Source organism: Labrus mixtus, chromosome 17, assembly GCF_963584025.1.
Source record: "Labrus mixtus chromosome 17, fLabMix1.1, whole genome shotgun sequence".
Lineage (NCBI taxonomy): Eukaryota > Metazoa > Chordata > Actinopteri > Labriformes > Labridae > Labrus > Labrus mixtus.
The window spans coordinates 8361028-8386081 of record NC_083628.1 but is presented as its reverse complement, the minus strand read 5'-3'; the positions used below and the strand labels follow the sequence as shown (position 1 = coordinate 8386081).

Here is a 25054-nt window from a genome sequence, read left to right as displayed (position 1 = left end):
GAAACTCAAAAATAGAGCAAAAACAAACTACTAGGTGGCCAGAAACAACTCCGTAATATTGTTCTACTACTCAGGCAAATGTATCCTTTTTTCAGATTTCTCATGATAAAAAGGGTTGTGAACGAACTTGTTTCTACTGCCCCCATGTGGCCAAAGCCATTATTGCAGTTATAAAGACATTTCTGAGGGATGTGCTTTCTCTGCGCTTCTTGCACATTTTCTTGAATTAAACATATTCTTTCTTTTTTTTGGTCTTATCTGTAAAAGAACAAGCTTTTATTTTAGAGTCATGATGGACTGATCCATGGCCAGAAGCAGTGACCTCACTTTAGATTTTACAAACAGGTTACATCTGTGCTTTTCTTTTTTAATGTAAAGAAGTTTTTCTGACTTACCCGCAGATATAAATCATTTTATGTCCCATACATATGTGTGAGTGGGGCTATGTTTTGGTATAATAATATATAGTAATATCTGTGATAGTAAGTATGGTTTATGACCTTAACAGCCTTCTAGACTTTTCATTACACTGTTCACCTCCATCAAACCCAGAAGAGACAGACGTGGGGAGTGGAGAGCAGCAGAGAAAAAGTGAGATAGATGCAAAAAAGATGAGGATGAGCTCAAAGAAAGAAAAGGGGAGAGATAAGGAGCAGATACTTTAGTGTGTATGCAGCACAAAACTGAATACACAAAAATGTAAAAATACAACTTAAGTAAGCAGACACATTTCATCAGAAAAAAACCTAGTTGCATTTTATTATAGCTCTCCCAAATAAATTAACATAAATATAACACAATGAAATAAGACTCATAACATCTCTGAAGCCTGTAACAGAATACACCTGAAAATAGTGCCTGCTTATTAGTAAACATAACTTGTACGTAATGTACAAAAAATACTACTCAAAAATGTACAAAATGCAGCAAATAAATATCAAGTATTGTGCAGTTCTTCCCCCTTCTGAACATTACACCAGCTGCTGACAGTTATTCATCACAGGGAAATTACTAGTGTTGAGCGCCAGAAGCTACATTGAAATCGAACGTCTCATTAGAATCAGTGAGCAGTTGATGAGCAGAAAACAGCTCAGTGGCAGAGCTCAGTTCATTTTGGTTCAGCAATATGAGCCGGTCCAGGATCTCTGGCGGCTCATACGTGAGGTGGAATATAGTATGAAGGTAATACATTATAACAAACCACTGTATAGGCATAATGCAATAAGCTTCAAAAGCGCTTCCCGTTTGGAAAAATACTAGTAATATCTCGTCTGCTTTAAAAACATAATTTGTCTTCCACTGTAACAGCAGCTCCAAAAACATAAACAAAATCCGTTTTGTTGCTTTGCTCCATTGTTCTGTGTGCATGACAGAAGATTTAAAGCATAATCAAAAGAGCGAGAAAACATTCAGAGCTGAATGCACAAGCAGTGCATTAATCGTCCCCTTTTCCCCAACACGAAACACTCACACACTTCCCCAAACACACCAAAATAGAAAACATGATCGGACATTACCACTCACTGACTTTAACTCCATTCTCACGTTAAAAAAAGTTTTAGCAAAGCTCCCTCTTTATAAAAGCACTGACCAGTAGCGTTTACTGGTAAATACTCGGGGCTCTGGATGCTGAGCCGTGCATCAATCACAGCAGAAGGGTATTTTTTTGTCCAAGCACAAATGGCTTTACAAGACGTTAAGTGGATTTTCACCACTGCCTGTCTGTAGTTGCACTTGATATTTGTTGTGTGCTTGCTACTATGAGTAGATTCAGTGCTATTTGACTTGTCCTTCTCCGCACTGCAGCATAAAAAACGGTCCATCGTCATTTCACTGTGTTTACATGGTGCCCATTTTCCAAAACCTTCAGCCAAGGGTGGAAAGCTCAAATGCTGTTATAGTGTGGTACTCGTATCATGTAAACACAAATCGTTATCAATAGCTTTCAGATTTATCAAGAACTTTAAACAAAGCATGGTCAAAATGTGTTTGGACATTGGGCCACACTTCAGTTAAAACATATTTCAAAACCCTTAAGCTTCTGTTTCACAAAAGCTAACTTTAGCATTCCAAGCTAGTAACTGTTAAACAGAATTCCAAGATACAAAAGGAAAGGTGTAACTCCAAGCTAACAGTTATATCAGCTGCAATGAAGTTAGCTGGGTACATTAGCTACAGTAATGTTAGCTATGTTAGCTTGCTAGCTAGCAGTAAATGGAAGCGGAGTATGAGTAATAGTCATTTTAGCTAGTTTGCGGTAGTGTTAGCTGGTTAAACTAACTACCGCTAACACTCTAAGCTAGGAATCGTTTAAATGGGAAGTGTTTTTGTCATTTAACTGAAAGTACCATATGGTTTATGAAATATGTTGGTTTACCTTGAAGTTAGGCCTGATGTGCATCCAGATTTTTTACTACCAGTTGTCTTGTCAGGTTTTGATCAATCTACAAATTTGTAAAATGATAGCGATTTAACAGATTCCTACAACTATACGACTGGAAGCCATGATCAAATCAGCACACTAGAGGGAAATGGCCATCATGTAAATATTGTGAAACGTGCCTAAAATGTAGAAAATACCAACAAAGTAAAGCATAAAAGTGTCACATGCAACAACAAAAAAATCTGACAAAACAGAATGAAAAGAAAAAGCATCCAGTAGGCAGATGTTTCATTTTCTGCCATACACAGAAATTTCCATCCACGAGGACAGCTAATCCCACTTTGTCATATCAAGTCAATGACCACATGTAAATTGTCTCATCATTGGGTCCTGCCCAACATAAATCGATAAAACAGAAAATAAAACAAGTTTTTCTCCTCCTCCTCACTTCCTGCGTGCACTCCCCGGTCTCTTGACCTGCCACAGGTGATTGTGGATGGTCAGGGCGTCCACACTGACAGACACCGACTTGGCGGGGATGACCGTGAACTGCTTTCGGTCCGAGCTGTATTTGTAGAGCTTTTCCACCATCTTTGAGCTTATATTGCGCGGCCCTGTGCCTGTGAACTTGACGATCTCTTCTGTGTCCGGTGAGTAAGAGTAAATTGCACGAAACTGGCAACCACCATCTCTGAAGAGGATGATCAGGTGGTTGGACTCGCACTTTTCCAGCTCCTGTGATCAGTCAAACAGATGAGGAAATATGAGTTAGTATGAAAAGTGAATATACTTTACATAGAGTGGTAAAGAATAAAATAATAAAGATATATAGATATATAATTAATTGATTACACTGACCTCCAGAATAGCGTTCTTCTGACCCTCATTAACCTTTCCAGCCAGACAGCAGTGAGCGATGGCATTGATGATGATTGGCTTGTTAGACTTGGAGCTCGGCTCCTTGAAGAGTTTTGGACCTTTTATAAAAAAAACGTGAGAAAAAGTATCATAAGATAAATGCTTTAAAAAATAATTAAGGTAATATGCATACAAACTCAATTAGTAGAATTAAACTGATTTAAATTCTGTCCATCAAGTATGAGCCTGGACTAGACGTCGATTGGGTAAGCTTAGCAGAAATGAACACAACGATGGGTGAAGTATTTCCTGGTGTTTCGGCTTGTTGACGGCTAACTCAAGGTAAAGACAAGAATGCAAAAAGACAAGGCCAAAGCAAGATGCATTTCTTGACCTGCATATCCCCTCGTGAAAACTACATATTACTGATATTTGGTCTTTCATATTCAACAGATTAAATAAAGTGCTTAATGCTAATCAGCTGCTTGCGCTGTCTTCTATTTGCCAGACAGTTACGACAGTGGTATGAGTTAAAAAAAAAAAAACAATCCTACATCAGAAATATCAGGCCAGTTCTTTTAGGTCTTATACTTTGAGTCTTGGCTAACATTTTTATTATGGCTGTATTAAAACGTCTTTGCATATCTGCTCACCATTGTACTCCATTGAAGTGATAGAGGAGGCTATAGAACCGTTCTCCCAGTCCCTCTCCATGTTCCTGCTGGACGCTCTGCTCAGCATGGGAAACGACTCCATTGAGCAGACAGAGCCCGCCCTGAAAGACACACTTCAAGGTCAATCAAATGGAAAGGACAATGGGAATAGATCTTCTTTTCTCCAATCAAACACTACATAGCAAATCACACCTGTGGGAGTCCGCCCCTCCAGAGATAAAACTGTCCCCCTCAGTCGCCAAAGAGAGCGTCGATCCCCGATGACTGCGACTCAGATCAGCTGAAAGTGATGGAGACATAAGAAGTCAGCATCAGTTACTTCATCATGTTGAAAATATGACTAACTGTTTACAGCAATCCAACGTTAATGTTAGACTGATGTGTCTATAATAGTTAGTTGCTAAAACTACAAATACTGTACATTGTACATTGTAGCTATAAATCTTATTCATTGTTGTTGTTGTTGCTCTGTTTGTCCCTATCCTTCTTCCTGCATCCCCCTCTAGCCCACTTTCCAAGCCTAACACAGTTTTGGCAGGTGGCTGTTCATCGTGAGTCTGCTTCTGTTCGTTGTTTCTGCCTGTTTAAGGCAGTTTTTTCTTGCCACTGTAACTTTACAAAAGGTTGCTCTGTGCTCATGATGGGTTAATGTTGGGTCTTTGTAGATAATATAACAATGAGTATTGGCGCTATACAAATAAAGATTGATTGATTGACTGACTGCTAAGTCAGAATCATCCACTCTTAAAGTCTTCCCAATAGATTATTGGGCCGACCTCCCAAGAGTTTGCGTAAGCTTTTTTAACGGGCTGTGTATCATTGGTATCACATCATGCAGAGCAGGTTAGAATGTTCACCTCCCCTGCAGCCTGCTGATGCTGAGCCCTTCCCTTTGATCAACATGGACACCTTCAAAGAATTACCTGCAGAACACATGTAAACACTCAGAGCGTGACGATGAAGTGAAGTGAACTGAAAATACACACACAGATGGAACAACAGCATGTAGACAAACAAACTACTCTAACAGTTAAACATGGAGCACCAGACAAGCATATACGCTGCTTAAGTGTTCAAGGTTTCTTACATGCGGTGGATCCTTTTGAGAGGCTGTTGGACCCTTCACGGTGCAGTGATTTAGGCCGGTTCCTGCGGGATTTGGTCCGTGGGCGGGGCTTGGACAGACCCTGCTCTTCCATCAACTCTTCCTGCTTCTTCCGCAGGTATTCCTGCTTAATGAGCTCTCGTCTCACCTTCTCCTCCTCTTTACGTACACGATCCTCTTCTGCCTTCCGCCTTGAAGAAAGGCGAAAAAAAGAGAAATAGAATTTGATTGTATGAGAAAAATACACCACAAAGAATAAAACCTTGTCGACTTAAGTCCTTGCAATTAAATTGTGAGAAATAAAAACGTACTTGGCCTCATCACGTTTGAGCTCGCTCTCAGCCTCTTGCAGTTGTTTGCGTAATCTTGCCCCTTCTGCTTTGCGTTGCTGTTTGAGGAGGAAGGCTGCACGACGTTTCGCCATTTCATCCTCTGCCTTCTCTTCATCCTGTGACATAAAGGGTAATCGTAATTAAATAAGCAATTGTGGGCACCAGATTGTGCCATAAAAATTAGAAATCCCTTTACATTTTCATTTGTACATTTGTCCATTTGTACAGAAAAAAATAGAATAAAATGAAAGATGGGGAAAACATTTTTTCAAATCTTTTGTTCTTGTAATACCCATTTCCTCCACAAGAGGCTGACATGCATCATTTCAGTATGTTCTTAAATGATCTGAAAGTATTGTTTTCTTTCAGCCATGTTTTAATAATCCACTCTAAACACATGGTCCATACTTCTGTGTATCATCTGTTAACAAGTTGTCCTGCATTCATAGATAAAAAAAAAAAAAACTTTAGAAACCTGTTATTCATTATAAAACATCCAAGATGTGTGATTTACTTTCACCCCGCTAACCGCAACAGCTTCCGATGATGCAAAATTACGATTTTTGCGTCATCGGAAACTCCTTTTCCCATCTCAGGGGAAAATGAGGGTGGGATGCATGACCATTCAAAAATACTACCAGGTTTTTAATGATACAAAGCTCAATGCAAATGGGTGAAGTATCCCTTTAAGTCTGATCTTGGGCTTCTCTACCACAGGTCATTCTCTGCCCCTGGTTTCCTACTTTCACCACTGTCCTATCCATGAAAGGAAAAAAGCCCCCCCAAAAAACTAAAGGTTAAACCAAAATAAAATTAAACTATTCAACTATTATTTTTCTTCTTTGACAACTAAAGGATGGGAAACAACTAAGATTTCAAAAATCGTTCACCAACACTGCTTGTTTTGCCTCTCAGGACTTCCATACAACTCACACCAAAAAGCACACATGGAAGTCAGAAATCCAGAATTTTACCTTAAAGAAGAAGCCAAGCACATTCTTCTGTTCACCCTCTGCCATGCAGTCTTCAACATCCCCACCACCATCCTCCAGTGGATCTTTCAGTTCTGACAGGTCGACTTCAATCAGTTGGCCTTTTATCTTGGAGTTCTCATCTCCCCCCACAGCTTCCTTCCCTGAGTTGGTAACATTATTCTCGTCTTGTTCTGCAGCCTGTGACAGGGACAGTGATGCACTTTTCATGACGTGTGGGTCTTGGGATTGAGTTTTGTCCGAGGAAGGCCCAGTTCCGTCTGTGTTGTTGCGTTTGTTGGAGTCATCATGGACTCTGAATGTGGCTTTTCTCTGAATACACCTTTCTAACTTGGAGCACTCAACAGGACTCTCAGTATTCTGGTCTTCATTTGAGTCTTCCCTGGGAAATGCAGCGTTAGACTTGTCAGAGGCCTTCTTGCTATTCTCTCTGCTTTGTTTTTGCTCCAAGGTTTTGCTGCGTTGGCTGGAGCTGAGCTTGGGGGGACGGCGATTAGGGGCAGAGCTGCTGCTGCTACCACCAATATCCACGAAGTGTACGGCAAACGATCTCGACTCCGGGGAAGAGGAGTTGGATTGTGTTGTGTTGGGAGTTGTGCTTGTACATGATTCCACATTTTCCGAAGGCGACACCACATGCTTCATCAGCATGTCTTGCTGTAAAGAGAGCTGCATCATTTGTTGCTGGATAGAGCTAATGGCTTCATTGAGTAGATCGATGGAGTGGGAGCACTCGTTCAGGTCAGGTTCAGCTGCGTTATCAGGGGACAGAATGTTCAACTTTTTATCTCTGTTCAAATGTCCTCCCTCTAGTTGACCAGCTTTTGTCTGGACCTTCAGAGCGTCAAGACAGGAGTCGTCCTTGCACATCTGGGTCTTTACTCTGCTCCTGTCGGGTAGCTCTGTTGATTGGGAATGTTTCAGGGGTAGTGGGAGGGTGTCGCTCTTCCCTCCGCCCTTCTTCACAATGTTCAAGAAAGCCGCTTTCCCGAGTTTTAGCCTCTGCCGTGCTGACAGGGTCTCCATCTTCTTCTTCTGGTACTCGATGGCGCGTCTTTGCTCTTCGAGCTGCATGTGAAGCTGCAGCAGCGCTGAAGGCACTACCGGGGGACTCACCCCCAAACTCTTCTCCAATACAGAACAGGGCTCCTTCCCAAGCCAACCAGAGGTGCAGTCACTCTTCAGCCAGGGAGGGCAGGGGGCAACCTCAGAGCCATCCGGTGTGGTCTTCTGAGAGCTGCTGGTACTTGAGAATCCATCACGGAGGCCAAGTTTGAGAAGCTTTCTCTCTGCAAAGCTAGTCATCTTGACACTGGTGCTGCCTGATGCACTGCAGCTGCTCGCCCAGGATATGGTGCTGAGGCAGGGGCTCGAGCGCCCACTGTAGTCCTCCTTATCGTCCCGCTCGCTTACCTTCGAGTCTTCTCTCAGTTTGGTCGACTCACTCTCAACCTCTCCAAATTTGCACAGCTCTCCATCCTGTAAGTATCGTCCCTTTATTCTCTGCACCGTCTCTTTGGTCAGCTCCATGTGATCTTCCTCGTCATCGTCTTCCTCAAGGTCTGCTATGTCAGAATCAGAGTCAAGCCCTACCTCAGTGGAGTGAGGCTCTGGCTCTCCAGATAAATGAAGAAAGAAGCCTTGGGGCTGCTGAGAGATGCCTATCGATCCGTCTGTGGGCGGCTTGAGAGATCTCGAGCCTGATTCTACCACATGTATGGGCGTGAAGGGGCTTCTGTTTGACTCTGCCGCAGGGTTTTTCCTCTGTAACGGCCTTGGAATGTTTGTGGATGTTTTCTTAGCAGATGCTGCCCCTCTGCAGCGACTCTCGCCACTCTCCTCCTCCTTGTTCAGACTGATGCTCTTTTCTTTGGCTGGCTTGGGGACAGCAGGCATCAAAGGCTCCAGGAAGTAGCTGTCTGCCTGGTGGTCTAGGGTAAAGGAACCCATGGATCTATCTGTATTAGAAACCCTCGACGTAGTTGTTGCACTTGGGATTTCTAGCTCATCCTGCTCGAAGTCACTCCCAACTCGATGTCGAGAAAACGCAGAAGGATGAATTACAGCAACCAGTTCCTCCTCTTCTATTTCCTCCTCCTCATCCTCTATTCGCATGTGACTGAGCAGGCTTTGACCACTCAGTCTATGATGAGGACCAGGGCCCAGCATGTGTTTCGGAGTGATGCTCATAATATTGGAGGCCAAGCTGTCTTTGCTGATGGAGCGAGCAAGGCTGATACTGTCTGTGTCGTCCTCTAGTGGGTAATGCAGGGCGTAGGGCACCGGCTGGGACAAAGGCCTGGATGGGAACAAGGTAAGATTGAAAATAATGTCACAAAGAAAAAATGAAAACAAAACAATTGCAATAGTGGATGTGGGTTTTAATCACCCTGCTCACCTCTGCCTTCTCTCTGGCCAGGCCAGTATTGAGCCCTGATGTTGCCCATCTGAATGCATGATAGAGCTGGACCTCCTTCTGAGCTCTGCACAAAGAAAATATACAAAGATACAAACTTCAAAAGAGACCTCTCAAACACACATAAATCATGTTTTATACCTTTAATAATCAAAACCTGGAGGATGAAGTGTATACAGAATAAAACGTTTTTTGTTTGCCTTGTTTTTTCGTTAGAGAAAGGCTTTCAAATATGAAAGTTCAAGAACAAAACAACTCAACTCAATTACTCTGAGATCATAATGTTCTTCCTCTTTTAGCTTTCCCTATTTCTTTTTTAAGACTTTTGTTTTTGTGTGGAGGTACTGAAGCCTGAGTGAATTACCTGAAGCGCTCTCCTCCACCGGTTTTTGTTGTCGCTGTCTCAGGGGCAGTAAGGAGTGAGACGGACTTAACAAGTTTGATTTGGAGCTGTCAAGGGAAAACAGAGAAGTTTGGTTTTTTAAAATATTTTTATAGAAAACTCCCCCCCCCCCCCCCCCAAAAAAAACATAATTATGCTCTAAGGTGGTGCAATTTTAAAAGTGAAAAATAAATAAATTGGATCTTCTACCAAATTTCTAGAGTAGAGGCATTAACGATGTTACAGTTAAAATGACAAGTCCAAGTAACACAGGGTTTGAAAGAAAGTTAGAAAGTTAGAAAATTACCAAAGTACTTGATTGGATTTAAATGTTACTGGTAATTCAGTAGGAAGAACATACATTATAATTCCCATAGGTGCTGTATTCTATAGTAGGTTTTACATAACAAGATTCTCAGATACAACTGCTAAAATATTTACAAATCAACGAAAATCAACTGAAAGAATGAGTCAAGGTCTGAGAATTGGAACTCTGGATTAAAAGACACTACAGTTTATTAATCAGTGATCCTGTATCATGAAAGTAATGTTATCTCCATGTGCTGTTACTGGGAAACACAAACCAGGAAATTACCTGAGGTCTGGGCTTTGGGGCGTGGTCAATACATCAGCAGACATTGATGATGTCATAAAACTTTGCTTGGTGACATTGGAGATGGGAACATGAGGCCGGGAACTCTTAGGCTGCAGCAGCAATCGCACTATACAAACGGTAGAAAATGGGAGATTAATCGTCTGAAGCGATCATATAAGATTGTGCAGCATCGTTTAAAGGAGCAATTCACTCAAATGTTTTACCATCTCTGATTTCATGCAGGTCCCTGGGCTGCACAAAGTCAGGCTTCACACTCTCAAACCACCAGAAGAGTTCAGCTATGAAGACCATCACGTTATTCTGCAACACACAATGACCAGGTACAAGGTCAAAATGAATGAATAATGAAGGTGGAGTGTTTTCAAAGGTTGAGTCAGGGTAGGAGTGTTTCTCTGTTGCTCTGACCTTTAGTACTGGTGGAGAATACAGCATGTCCTCAGGCTTCAGGTAGAAGCATTTGTTCAGGTATTCATTTGAAAACTCTTTTAGTAGCTGGATGTTGTACATGCTGTCGGTTATGGAGGGAACCTCTTTCAGACAGATATCTGCACAGTAAGGACAATAATAGTCAACACTAATCTGTAGCAGTTACGTTTTAGATCTAGGCATATTTAAGATTAAATTATACAACTCACACATCTGTAGGTACAATATGAGGCAAGGGTTAGCAGGTGATAACTCAGAATATATATATGAGAGGTGTTATAATATAAAATGACAGTCTGATTAGGGAATCTTTACAAGTGTTAGCCAGCTGATTTATTTGCCTTATCTTAACAGTTATCCAGGCTAGCTGTTCTCTCTGTTCACAGTCTTAAGGGTAGCTTAGCTTCATATTTATCATCCAGACATGACAGTTCTATTTATCTGTAAGTCCAGCATTAGCATACGTACCTTCCAGTCTGATGAGTTCTGGACAGTAGAAATGGATCACAGCAAGCAAAGCCGTGCCGTCACACACATCCTTCAACAGGTCGTCCAACAGAGGGAAGTGTTGAAGAGTCCGACCTGACAGGTGATCTCTACGGTAGCGGACCTATGCAGCAAGAGATAGAACACACTTTAGACAAAGCACACAAATGTAGCTAATCAAAAAACAGTCACATGCTCACGTCTTCAAACACTAACAGAACTTTAATATTTTTTAAATCATTCTCTGGCTCTCTTATACATATATTGTAGACAAAGTATCTTTATCTGTATCCAATGCTAATAGCTTTTATTAATCCGATATCAGATCAATTAAAATAATCATCTGGTATAAGAAAAGTATTTTGAGAGCATTTGGTTAGTCCATAAGGCCATGTGGGGATGTTTTCTACTTAAGCAGGTGGTTTCGATTAGTCAATGGTGCATGTGATACATTTTAAAGTAGGGAAAAAAAAAAAAGCTAAGGATGAAAGTAAAAGGGAGTGAAATGGTGAGTACATTACCATGTAAGAAAACTCCAAAGGCTCCAATAAGCAGTGGGAGAGGGCATGCAATATATCAGGCTGGTGAGGGAAGAAAGAAATCAAATGAAATGGAAGGAAATGTTTGGAAGGAAGTTAATGAAATAAGTTGGGCCTTGAATGGATGAGTGGACTTTTTTAAGAACTCCCATACACGGAAAAAAGTAAAGAAGGGTGTAGAGTGTGGATGGTTTTGGGGTTGACGGGTGAAAGCTCAGCTAGAAGGTAGAAGGAACTGATGAAGGAGTCAATGAAAAGAACATTTTAAAGAACGGGCAAAAAGTTTCATCAGCTTGTTCTTTTGCAACCAGGGGGCACTGTGTTGTCTTCACTGAATACAACATTGTACATTTGAATCTCTCAATCTCTTGTTATACTGGCCAAACTCATTTGCTATCATTCCTTTTTGTGCCATCTGAACTCACACTGATACATACACAAAACAGACATACACACACTCGCACAGAGGATTGCTAGAGGTTGCACTTACAGGTACAAGCTTCCAGTACCATTTGGAGGGAGACTAGTATCCAAGAGGCAGAGAACGGAGGAAAAGTTGGGGAGACACAAACAGGAAGAGCAGCAGACAATTCAGGGGTCATAAACAGTGACAGCTTATCAAATCTCATCCCCTGTTACCATGGAGACAGATCTGATTTTAAAGACAGGGTTAGGCAGAAGGAGTCAAGAGTTTCTAGCTTTAACAGAACATGCCAATGAGGAAATGAGTAGAGGCTTTTTGTGTGTGTTTATATTTCAAACCCTTTTACCCTCTTTAAAGCAGCCCAACAAGACACTTTGCTAACACTTGTCTTTAAACGGTGTTCCTTAAAAGACAAGTGTGAGTCAAGATAGTGCAAATGTTTTGTAACTGTGAAGGGTACTTCCCCCAGAGGGCGTAGGGGAGTTGAGTCATTACTCAGTTGAATATAAACACACAGACAGGACGAACAGAGTTGCAGATTCAGCTTGACTAACACTCCTCGAGGATATCAATAGGTCTGGGCTCCATAGCTTATAAACATCCATCAAACAAGACAGAAAATATAGAAACGATTCTCTTTATAACAACAGCCTTATAGTGAACTGCCATTATCAAAGTAATGCAGTTCTGAGTTTCATGCACATCTATGGGTAGATTGCAAACAGGAGCTGCTAATGGGTAGTTTCAATTTTCAATGGTAGACGCCCCCCCCCCCCCCCCCCCCCCCCCTTTTGTTTGTAGCTGGCGTCAGTGTGTTAAAAGCCCAGGAGACCTTGTACCGGGCAGCAGAAGCAGGGCTCTCGAGTAGACGGAGCTCCCCCGACCTACAGCGAGGTGATAAGGCACGTTTACTACCCGACATCCTTTACGCCCAGCCATAATCATCGCGGTCCTCATTCATGCACGGCCTGCTCCGACCTCCAACCCAGCGGCAAGTACGTGTGGACAACAGGAACCCGAGGAATACAAAGGAGAAATCCTTCCTGCATCTTATCCATCCTGTTCTTTTGTAACACAACAATGAGTACGGTCTTTTACCCTCTCTTTTGTAATATTAAAAAACAAGGAGTAAGGTATTTTACCTGCTTTTTGTAAAGTGTCTTGAGATACATTATACAAATAATGATTGATTGATTGATTGTAAAACTATACTTCCTATTTAAATCCCTCAAAGCCCCCAACGTATGAGATACTGAGATAATGATATCCTCTGGAAATGTAAGTTTTGTCTGAATCTATGATAATGATGTGTGCTGTTCATTAGATCACAATACAAGCAGAATCCGATGACTCAGCCTGCAGATCTAAGAGTTAATACAGGCAGTGAGGAAAGGATGCATGTGTGTAAACTATATCCTGAAGGACACTAGAGAGAGATCAACATAATTTATGAAAGATACTATTTAACAGAGAGGAAGTGTTCTCTCTGAAGAAGCAGACGAAGTGACAGAGAGTGAGAAAAGCCGGAAAAAAAAGAGTGTGTGTTTTACCTTCTGGTGACTGGGTGAATCTAGCAGATGTTGCTTCATTTTTAACTCTTTTTCGATGATCTCCCTCATCTTTATGTTCACCTGCAGTGCCACAAAATAATATTGTAGGTCATCATAGAAAGAAAACAAATAAATGCAGAACAGTAACATGAGTGTTTTTCTTTTTTTTTAACCTTGTTGATCCAAAAGATCATTGCATCTTCCAGGTCAAAAGGCAGCTCCTTGGAGGCACTGAAGTTGGAAAAACGCTTGATGCTGGACACGACCTTCTCTATACTGATCATCTCCACTATATAAGCCATCATTAGGGCGTCAATGAGGTGGATGTGGGAGCTCTGGAGGGACACAGGATTAAAGATTTCTTTGAGCAACCATAGAAAATTTTATTACATTGCAAATACATTGTTACATACATACATACATTGCATTAGAAACATGGATCTAGTTATGTTGCTTAAAATCTGTGTAAAGCACTATTCATAGCTGTAAGTATTTTGTGTGTTTTTTAAGGAAAAGACCAACAGATACTAAAACCATAAGACGTGCTCCATCACTGAGTTACCATGGAAACAAGGCACTTCTTCCAGAATAAAACATTCAGACTCCTAAGAGCAGAGTCCTTACAGAACATGTGAGACAATTACTTTTTCATTACTGTATGATTGTTATTTGTACAAAAGATTGGGGATATTGAGGAAGCTGTCAAGAAAGCTTGAAGCCTCGCACATGGACATCTTTAATTACAAGTGCATAGATATCACGGGATGAACAACTAAAGCTTTGTAGGAATCTGTAGCCATAAGGAAAGGTGACTTGCATAGTGAGAGCTAACACAGCATAAACTGCGACTTTCAAACCAGCCTGTTGCCTTTTGAGTTTTCACACCTGTAACCAATATGACTAATACCCCAGCAGAGGGAGTCCACATTAAAGAAAAGAGCTAGCTAATTTTTTTGGTTCATTTTGTTTCATTAATATTTCATCTACACATTTTGAAAACCTGCAAAGCACTCACATTTGCTGGTGCATTATTTATTCAGAAACTCTTGGCTCATAGTTGGCTCTGGAAAGCAGAGTCACTGTGTGGGCTGCCAGTTTACGACTGCAGAGATGGCAGATGCCTCCTGATTTACAGAAGAGTGAACATTTCTTGATTTAATTTTTGAATAATTCTTAAAAAAGAAAGTTTAATGTTTATTTGAGGGCTGTGTAACAAACCAAACATCTACATATATTGTTACTGCTGTATGTTTCCCTGTGTTGTTTGTCCCTTCACCCCTTCTGATACAGTGCAGAGTTCAGAAAGGGGGAGTGGGGACTGCTGAGTGTTGCCTTTCAGACAAGGATTTTGTAAGTTCACTTGTTGCTTTAGTCCTTTGTTCACTTTTGTCAATGATTTAGTTTGTTTTGTTGTTCATTAATATCATTTTTTTTTACTTTCTTTTGTGGGTTGCTGTTAGCCCCTCAGAGAAGCCTTAGGGTGGGGTGTAACAATAATCACCATGTCAAAATTTTTATAGTAAATGTGCAAGCAAAGAGTTTTAGACATCAGGAGAAACAGAGCAACATTAGCATTTACTGGGAGTTGTATGGCTGATCACCTGATGAATACAAATCCAATATTGACAATTATTTTAGCTTTGATTTGATCTCCTCCAACTCCTGAGAGACATGTCTGGCTCTTTAGCAGCTAATGATCCACTATGTTCCCAAACTAGTCATTTACTCTGCCAACATAATTTTTGGGTGTTGGCAGGTATATACTTTAAGATGCTTCATAATCTCTCTGCACACTGGTAATGCAGAGATCACAAAACTAATACTCCAGAAGAAATAAGCCGAGTTTAAGATACAAAATAGTACTTCATTTGATTTTCTTGTGATTGCAAAAGTATACTTTCCGCTATAACTAGACATAAAGTTAGACCGCCTACCATCTTGATGGGAGCCGAGCTGAGGTCTAGATGAGAGACAGGTGTGTTGTCTGCCTGCAGGACATAGATGCCTTTCCTGGACAGAGCCTGGATGACAGACTGGTGACCTTGGAGGGAGGCGGCCTGCTCAGCGTGCAGGATGAGCCCACACACCCGGCAGTAGAGATCGGCAGACAGCAGCTTGCGGATGATGGGGGGCTTGATATGTTCTTGCTCATACTGGTCGGTGTAGAAGGGGTCCCTCAGGTCGGCCGGTATTTGATCTGAAACAAGTACAAAGTGTTTTGTTGTTAAATTATGTCCAAGAGACAAACATTCAGTTAGCGAGTGTGTTGTTTTTTAATCTATAAAAGTTGTGACACATCAAAGAGATTAGTGAGATGGAAAGATTGACTTCCTTAGTGGGACTGAGAAAGGATGCAAAATGGTCAAAATGGAACAATATTTGATTGAATAAATAAAGTGCTTGGTGGTTTACCCCACTCGTTCTAACAGCTTTAAATGCTGTTTACCTCCCTTTCACTGTCTCTGATTAACAAACAAATTATGAAATTCTGTATAAAGATCCCCTGTGAATTGTACAACTTAGGTTATGGCCTTAAAATTGATGTTGACTGATTTTATGTTATTCATGTTTTTTCACTGGAAAAATAAATGAAGAATTAAGTGTCAAAAAAAAGTTGTGCATTCACTCTGAATACTTCTGAACACACACGTGTCCACTGATGCCTCGCCATGTTACATAACAAACAAGCTCCCAGGACACAAACTCTCAAGGTATTAGACTGTCTAAGAAAAAATCCAGGGAAAGAATGAAGCACAAAGGTAAAGTCAATGTTAAAACAACCTGCCAGGTAGCGTCCCTAATGGCAGAGAGGTGAACCAAAGACTTTAAGCCAATGAGCTAACAGGAATTAGTGGTGATGCCTAAGCTGATGGTGTTGTCCCAGCCAGCCCCATGTTTACCTGCTCATGGCAATAGGCAGCTATTTTTATATGCTTTGGAGCTGTTAATCCAGCGTTAGCACCTGAAACACTCACGTAATTTAACTTCCAGTGCTTTCTGGACAGATTCAGGCAGAAATGCACACGGAGGCCTTTTCCCTGGCTGAGATAGAAACGTGTACAGTTGTGCATATAACTGGGACAAAGAAAAAATGTTAAGGAATTAAAATGAAAAATGGGGTTCCTTATTTTGTAAACAAGAATGCATATTTGGGTCTGACTTGTTTGAAAGTTTAAATGTTCTTAAAGGGAGCATTTGTCTTTTTTGTAGTGATCTTGTAGAACACAACAGTCAGTAATTCGACCATCTAAATAAATTGAGATAGATGGGACACTCCACTTCAGTCATCAAAGCTTAGAGAAAACCCCAAGATAAAATATATGCGATGAAAACTGCCTGTTAGCAATGCCTCAAATTATAATAATCAAAACCCTATATAACAAAATAAGCAGAAGGTTTAAAACACCAACATTAAGACAATGACGATGCATCAATACTCAAGACACTTAACAGAGCATTTTCTCTTTTCTTTCACATTAGCAGCAAGCTGACTGAGACATCCATTAGTGGAAAACACACACAAACCCACACTGTAGGCTCAGACTACAACTGAGCACAATGTGAAAACCTGAGCTGTGATTTTTGCAGCAGACTGCTTGCTTGGCACAGTGGACCTACTTGTATCTATCTCACTCTCTGCTGTTGTGTGGTGCTGCCATATGGACATGGAATCATGTAGATCATGTGACAAAATGCTCCTCTTACATGCTTCCAGGTCTCTCTTTTTATCATCCTCATTTGTATTTTTCCCGGCAAAACACATTTTTTATGTCTTCCTCCAGCACACATCTCTTTAAACTGCCACTTCCTCAGCCTCAGCTGTCCAAGAAGGCCCCCCGCCTTATCCTCCCCGGTTGCCAAGGAGACTGTGATGGGGGATGCCAGCATGGCCGGAGGTGGGGGCTGGGTTGCTCTCCCATTGCCTCACTAAGAGCCTGTTCTTTGGATCGGCCTCAGATATCAGGAGGTGTGTGTGTGTGTGGTGTAAAGATTGGGGAGCTGCTCTTTAATCCTATGCTAAGGCTAATTCTGCTTAAATATTTATTATCCACCTGATCCACGCGTTAAAGCCCACCCTGGTGTGCATGTGTGTGGAAGGTAAATCAAGTGGAGGTGGGGCAGGGGAAGCCTTTGTTACTATTGTCTCAGAGCGAAGGTCAGATTGATCAGCAGAGATCTTGCTGACAGTCAGGGCAGAGCTGTCACAGTCTGGGCTCTGCAGGGGAAAGCCACAGCCATGCTCTGCAATAAGAAGGCTTAATGGAGGCTCCTTTAGAGGACATTATGTTGGGGAAACAGCCTTTAAGCCGATGCACCCTGGAGGAACATTCGAAGTCTGACCTGCTGAATAAATGTTAGTTGGCATTTGAAGTAAATCTGTGAGGGCTACTGTTAAAAGGGCTGAGACTTTTGATGTATAGTTCTTGAAGTCTGTTACGTAAAGTTTGTTTTTAGCCCAAGCCACTTACTATAAACTAATGGTCATACACATTTTCAATATATATATATTAACCAGAAGGAATATAGATTCTCATAATCATTTGCAAAGGGATCTTTATTGCATAATGTGTTACAATTGTTAAGCATGCTCTCATTTAAGTTTGGGACATCTGCAGCCCTGAAAAATTGTGTGCAGGAATTGATTGCATCCCATAATAAATATTAAGTCAGTGTCAGAGTCAGTATTAACTACCAGTAGTAATTGCGAAATAGATATTGGTTTGGTAAAATAATCATTGTTTCAACTCTTTAGGTTTGATCATTTTTCCATTGTTTATATTCCAACATTAAACCATTTTAAAACACCATTGGAGAAAGGGGATAGCTCAGTTGAGGCTGACCGAGCATGTCAATATATCTGAGCATTTTTAATAACAGCTGTATATTTTATTTTGTATAGATTATTTTGGGGATTTTCTGCCTTTACTAGATAAGATAGCTTCACAGGGAATCTTTGGGTGTCTCACGATTCAATTTCGATTCTTGGGGTCACAATTCGAATCTATTTTCGATTCAAAACGTTTCTGGATTCATGATTCAAAGTCTTTTTTGAATTAGTACATACTTCAGGATCTACTGGCTGAATTTCTTGCTGCTCTATTTGGCATCTGACTGAGTTAAAGAGCTAGCCTTAGCACTTAGAAGGGAGTGACTGATAAGCTAAAAAAAAAAAAGATTTTTGGAAGTTATGAATCGTATTTAAAATCTCACAAGATAAGAATCTCTATTTTTACTTCAGAGTGACTTAAAATATGAGTAGAGAGAGTGGGTCATGACATGTTCCAAACAGTGTCAGGATAGGGAGTCGAACCTGCAACTAGTGCGTTCAAGGGGTTGTACCCTGAAGCGAGATTATGAGCCTGGTCTGTTGAGCCAGAATAAAGTTGTGCAGTTACAGCAACACATATTGTATGCATCACACCAAGGAGCAAAAATGCATTCAGTTAATTTGACTTCAGTTTAGCCAAACTACAAAGTTACTTCCATGTAGGCTATTTTTCATGAAGTGAAAATATCTAACCTAAAACCAGATACTGTGAATCTTGGTTAAAGTTCAGAGTTGTAGTGTGTGTAGCCTTTTTGTTATGAAAGAAATAAAAATGAGAAGCACATGCAGTATATCAGATGGCCAGATCAATAATTGAATTAATATACGAGTTATCACAGTAATTTTCTGCAGCATCCTCTTCTTCCATGCAGTGATGTTTTTTAAACCACAGTCTTTCCATTTTTCATTATTTCAGTCTGACAGAGGCGTTCCTCTTTGTGTGGCAGAAGAAGCATCAAATAAAGCGCTCAATGCCCCCTTTAGTGTGAGCGTGCACACATCCTGAAGCAGATAGCCTGAGTTGACAGCAGAAGTTTAACTAGTCTGTGATACCTGACATCTCTAAATACAACTCCAAGCTTTGTTGAGCCAGCTTCCTTAAACAAAGCCTTGGTTTGCTGAACTCGCTTCGTGGAATACCCCTCTAGTTTCAAAGACATGTGGGATCATGAAAGTGGTTGTCTCCATTATAAAAAAATGAAAATGTATGTAAAGTAACTTAATTTCCAATTAGGCATGTTTCTTTAAGTTGAGTTGTTTGATCAAATGAGTTACCCACAAAGAAAGTTAGCTAACATTTTAGTAACAGTTCACCAACTTCACCTCGTGTTTCCAATGCAAAATGAAATGGACCATTGTCTTGAATAATGCCAATCTCTGTGTTTGAATATTGTTGTAAATATTTTGATGATGTAAGTGCATAAACAACAATATATATATACGAATGGTCTAGTAATGTAGGTCAACTCTAAGAATCAATTTAATCTCAAATCCCAAATAAAGTAAAGATTTCTAAAAACACAATATTTCAAAAGGATTTTCCACCTTCAACCTCAAATGAATAAAAGGTCAATAAAACTGTCCAAACAAACAGTCCATGTTGGACAACGACACACGTCCTCAGGTCCAATCCCATTAAACACTTAAACATGTGACTGTCCTGACTCTCACACCAGCATACACCAATGACACCATCCTCCCTACATCCGTGTCTGACCATTTGCTCTCTAATCTAATAACAGTGTTTTGGAAATTTTGTCAGGATCAATTACTATCACCAGTTTTCTATTATCTGGGATGGTATCACAGAAAAACAAACATTGTACACTCCTGATAGGTTTTTGGCGTGTTTACAGAAGCTGTTTAAATTCAACGCAAGTGTAGCATTATACAGATTTGAAGTTTATAATCTGGAAATATGTTTCCAAGAACGACAAACTAAAGTGTATGCATACATGAGGTCATAGCATGTTGTTGACCAAATGTTTAATTCCTGCCTAAACCTTATTTCCATGTCTATATCGGTACTGCATCACAATAGCAATAACTGATAAAGGGGAGTTCATCTACAGGACAAAACATTAACACAGGGCATTTCAAAAGTAGCATGTCTGACCGGGAAGCAACAATCTACTCCATTAAATCTGCGTTTCATCAATACTAAGCTCATCAAGAGAAACAATTACAAAAATAATGCAATTCCTCTGTCAGTGGAATTATAAAACCCTTGTTTACGCTATCAGTTCCATTTATTCTACCATTGAGGGCTGCCAAGTCATTTAGACATGCCAACAGTGATCCCCTTCTTTAAATATACATTCTAGTCAACAAGTCCAAATCTGACACGAGTTGTTGGCATCCTTCAAAGTTTTTTCAGCTTTCAGTTGCCGATTACAATCCTGTTGTTTGCAAATCTTTTCACTTCATTTCTTTTAAAGTACACGGCCCAATAAAGTGCGTGTTCTCACAACTGTGAAATATTCCACAAGTTAAACCTGGAATCTTTTCATTATTGAGTAAAAGGTAACCCTGTTGAGGAAATAACCTGAGTATTACGTTCTGTTGTACCTCTGGGGGATCAAACCTTCTCACAAGATAAAATGCTACTATGGCCGTTTAAAAAAGTACTGTAATGACTTCAGGTCTTGACTTAGGTTAATCATTGTCCACCATGTGTTTAACACTGGAGCACCGCACGATTATTCAGTAGGAACTTGTTCAATTTCTTTTATAATTAAATCTGTAAATATTAGTGTATCGTCCATTCTGTGCAACAAGTCAAGAGTTAAAACAGCATAGTATGAATTCAGACTCCTGGTGCAAAGGGCTCCTCAGAGTCCCTGGCACACTGACGTCAGGAGGAGCCAATCAGATTAATGAAAGCACAAAGCTTGATGGGCGATAAAAGGTCATGGTTTGGTGTTTATAATGGGCATTTGATCTGTGCCCTGTAAAGACCAGCGTTGGGTAACACAGAGGTAAAGCTTTAATCAGTAAAACATTGCTTAAGATATTTCCAACATTAAAATGTTGGGAGATAAATGTGTAATCAATCAAGTTCATATATTGCAAAACGTATAGCGAATGTAAGATTGTTTTCAATTTGAGAAGGCTGTATCGTCACTTTAAAAACTAAGGTGTGTCTCTGATGACTGTTTCTATATTATGAACAGTATTTAGTACGCCATCTTTGATGACCAGCTGATGTTTACCTCACTGTAAGCTTTGAATCTTATTGTTTTGTTGCCCTATCAGATTCCAGTTTCCTGAGTCATCCACTGCAACACAGAAGACAGCTCTGCATGGTAGGAAACACTAAAGCTACAGTACCCATAAACCTGAAATGATGACAAAGACTTTTCCTTTACTGAATGACTGCCTCTGTGTCTGATAATAAAATCACAAGGACTTGTGGGCTCGCATGAACGGCACAGCTGACCTCCTGCTCACATTCCCCCAAGAGCAATCATTGGTTGACACAAAAACCCACATCCATGGAGAAATAATTTCCAGACATCTACTTGCAGCCAGGCGATAAGGCGTGATCATCATTTTGAATGTTTAAGCACATCTAGTCAGAGCTGTCAAGGCTAGTGACCTGTGTAAAAAAAAGACTTGGGCTGATCACGAGATGTCGGCCTGAGTCTCGACTCAAGAACAGAAAGACCTCAACTATGATTTCAAGTTGTAGTTTATCTGTTTCTCAAGAAGTTTGTATACACATTGGACACAGGGAACAAATAGACAACAATCAAATAAAAGTCTGATACTCAGTAAGTGTGAGAACTTACAAACTTATTACTGCAGAAAGGAAGGTTGTAGACGGCTACATTTGGGAACTGGAGATGTAGATAGAATGTATATTTATTTTCCTTTTGTAACAAATGCTGTTATCAACCATATAAAGTCAGCATGAGTTCAATTCCCTATTATGCCGACAATACATTTGACTGGTTCATCTAATACAGAATTTTCTTTATTTATATCAAACTGAAGGTAAAGGTTGGCAGACCACACAGCGGCCATGGCCACTCTGGATTGCGACGATCTTATTTTATTTCTACCTTTAGCATCACGGCCCGAGAGTAACCAAATGTCATCTCACTGTGTACTTTGTATATACCGGTAGTTGAAATGGCAATAAAGAGAACTTGACTTGACTTGAACTGGTCTTTACAGAAAAAGGTTAGATCTACCTTTTTAAAATCTTTTTTTTTCCAAGAGAAAAACAGATGCATTGTGTCTTATATTAAATCCAAGTGACTATCGTGAGGGCAGTCATCTACTAACTTAATTAACCTTGAAAGGAGATGCATAAGGAAATGAGTGGCTTAAAGCCTGGGCCAAACAATTACCAGAGTTAAACCCTGCACAGATTTTTAATGTATCCAGTTTTGTTATACCAAAACGCAGCTTAAAGATTACTTTTCAATTGATCAACTAGTCATTTATTCATGAATTATTTCAGCATTTAGAATAAACAAAAGAGGTTGCATTACATGCCGTCTTTCACTGCCTTTCATAACTGTCTTTATCTCTAGTGTTGACACTCTCCAGTGTTACAAACATACACCAACATACAAAAAGGATTTTAAAACCCGTTTTTGTACAGTTTAAATCAGTGTGTTTGACAGCATTATGTGCTGTTTTTGCATAAATTGTAAACTACCAAGTCTGTTGAATACCAGCTAATAAAGGTACTGCAATAAACTAGCAATGTTTACAATTCTGTTGCTAAGTTAACTTTTGCCTTAGGCTATAAAGGTGTGATGGTGCCATTGCTCTGACTCAATAAATAAACAGGGCTTGCATTCAGCACCCCACCATGCAAAAGGTCTACACTACACGTATTGGCAGTAACATACGCAGCTGCTGTAATTTTGTGAGAATAAAAAATACTTCAGAAATAAGGTGCACATTAGCTGATTGCTCCAAAGTACATATACATTATTACCACACAACACCCAAAAGAAAAAAACAGCCTTACCTATACCATAAGCCTTAGCAAACAGCCAGCGGAGATTTGCATCTATTTTGGCTCTTGCAGAATCGTAGAGGTCCAGCGGTACGACCTGAGCCTCCATGCTTCCTCCTCCTGCATCATCTGCTGCTGCTGCTGCTGCTGCTGCTCCTCTCCAGGTGCTGTCCCTCCCAGCACTCACCTCCACATCCATCCTGTACGGAGAGCAGCCTGCATTACATCATTGAGATGAAGAACAACAACCAGCAGGGCCTGGCCTCTGAGACAGCACCTGCTCTGGTGGTTACACGAAATAATACTACACATCACATGTATAAGACTCACCTTGCTGAACATTCTGGTATTGCAAAGGGTCAGAGCAGTCAATCATGTAATTATTGCCATGCCATTGTTACCATGCGGTTGCACGTTTAAATCATTAATTTGCATTTATTTAACTAGCTGGTAATGTGTTAGGATAGTAGTGAAAGGGAATCTGCAATTCTGGTCTTGAAACAGAGTCTCTCTGGGTCAATTGGCTATCAAAAGAAGGATAATATTAGCATCTTTTCGCATTTGCTGCTGCTATTTTCTAACGAGGTCCAGTCGAGGTTGGACGTGTTGACCAATGAATGACCTAACAGTAACCTAGCAACATTAAGTTAACAGCCTATCAACGTTAGCTATTAGCTAGCTTCACTGCGCGCACACACACAGAAATTAACAACAAAACAAAGACTTACCTCTAATACTGCATTTGTTCCTCTTCACAGCTTCGAGAGGGATGTGTTGTTATAAAGCCGACATGCTGGCTGTGCTTCAGCTACCAGTGGAATAACAGAGAGGACTCCTCCCTGCACAGCGACACAAATCTCCGGTCCGGCCTCTCAGGGTAAAAGCTGCTGCGGCTGGTCGGCTGATGGTGGTTAATCCAATAATAAAAAAAAAAATCTGTTTGGCAACCATCCGGAGGTCTGCTTTTCGAGGAAATTGTTAAATTCCAAATGCCTTCTGTTTCATATCAAGGCTGGCATCGCCTCTGTGAGACGACTAGCGGGTGTAACGGTGAGCCTGTCTCTATGGGGACGACTGGTATCTTCTGACATCTCGGCTGCAGTACAACTTGTCACGTACAGGGGGCGCTGCAGGTCTGCACTGTAATGTCCAGAGAGAGACATAGGGGACTTACCAGTGCTTTACTGGGGGGGGGGGGGGGGGGGGGGGGGTAAGGTATGTATTATGCACTGGCAATAACAAATGTTTAGTGGTAGAATACTATTGTCTAGATAGATAGATAGATAGATAGATAAAGAGAGAGAGAGAGAGAGATAGATAGAGAGAGAGAGAGAGATAGAGAGAGAGAGAGAGATAGAGAGAGATAGATAGATCGAGCGATAGAGAGAGAGAGAGAGAGAGAGAGAGATAGATAGAGAGAGAGAGATAGAGAGAGAGAGAGAGATAGATAGAGAGAGATAGATAGATCGAGCGATAGAGAGAGAGAGAGCGAGAGAGAGAGAGAGAGAGATAGATAGATAGAGAGAGAGAGAGATATACAGAGATAGATAGATAGATCGAGAGAGAGAGAGAGAGATAGATAGATAGATTGATAGATAGATAGATAGATAGATAGATAGATAGATAGATAGAGAGAGAGAGAGATAGATAGATAGATAGATAGATAGATAGATAGATAGATAGATAGATCGAGAGAGAGAGAGAGATCGATCGAGAGATAGATAGATAGATAGATAGATAGATAGATAGATAGATAGATAGATAGATAGATATTACTGTGGATACATTACCATATGAAACTAATATATTTTAGGCAATGCCTGTAGGCAAAGTACAACATAAACAGCATGTTGAGAGAGACAGCACCTGCTCTGGTGGTTACATGAAATAATACTACACATCACATGTATAAGACTCACCTTGCTGAACATTCTGGTATTGCAAAGGGTCAGAGCAGTCAATCATATATTATTCCCATGCCATTGTTACCATGCGATTGCACGTTTAAATCCCTGCCAAACACCATTCATTTGCATTTATTTAACTAGCTGGTAATGTGTTAGGATAG

At 40.5% G+C, this 25054-nt stretch overlaps 1 protein-coding gene across 2 annotated transcripts; it reads right to left on the bottom strand.

Moving 5' to 3' along the window:
• Positions 1-739: 739 nt before the first annotated feature.
• camsap1a (calmodulin regulated spectrin-associated protein 1a) lies at positions 740-24060 on the bottom strand. 2 transcript variants are annotated; one of them, XM_061061134.1, is made up of 20 exons: positions 23715-24060; positions 22999-23186; positions 15118-15380; positions 13357-13518; positions 13184-13264; positions 11700-11732; positions 10653-10794; positions 10164-10303; positions 9962-10058; positions 9738-9864; positions 9125-9210; positions 8743-8827; positions 6327-8643; positions 5332-5468; positions 5003-5211; positions 4773-4838; positions 4108-4195; positions 3895-4028; positions 3242-3360; positions 740-3118 (listed from the first exon to the last, which is right to left on the bottom strand). In XM_061061134.1, exons 2-20 carry the CDS (start codon positions 23183-23185, stop codon positions 2828-2830), a joined length of 4764 nt encoding a protein of 1587 aa, XP_060917117.1. In that variant the 5' UTR covers position 23186; positions 23715-24060; the 3' UTR covers positions 740-2827. The 2 variants fall into 2 exon arrangements, with proteins under 2 accessions (XP_060917117.1, XP_060917118.1); XM_061061135.1 differs by having other exon boundaries at positions 3895-4016; positions 23715-24059.
• Between the last annotated feature and the right edge of the window lie 994 nt (positions 24061-25054).

Coding starts and splice junctions, on each gene's coding strand:
- camsap1a (XM_061061134.1), bottom strand. CDS start 23,185: ATGGATGTGGAGGTGAGTGCTGGGAGGGACAGCACCTGGAGAGGAGCA. Junction 15,381..22,998: donor TGCTAAGGCTTATGGTATAG/GTAAGGCTGTTT, acceptor TACTTGTTTCAG/ATCAAATACCGGCCGACCTG. Junction 8,828..9,124: donor GGTGGAGGAGAGCGCTTCAG/GTAATTCACTCA, acceptor TTCTTTGTGCAG/AGCTCAGAAGGAGGTCCAGC.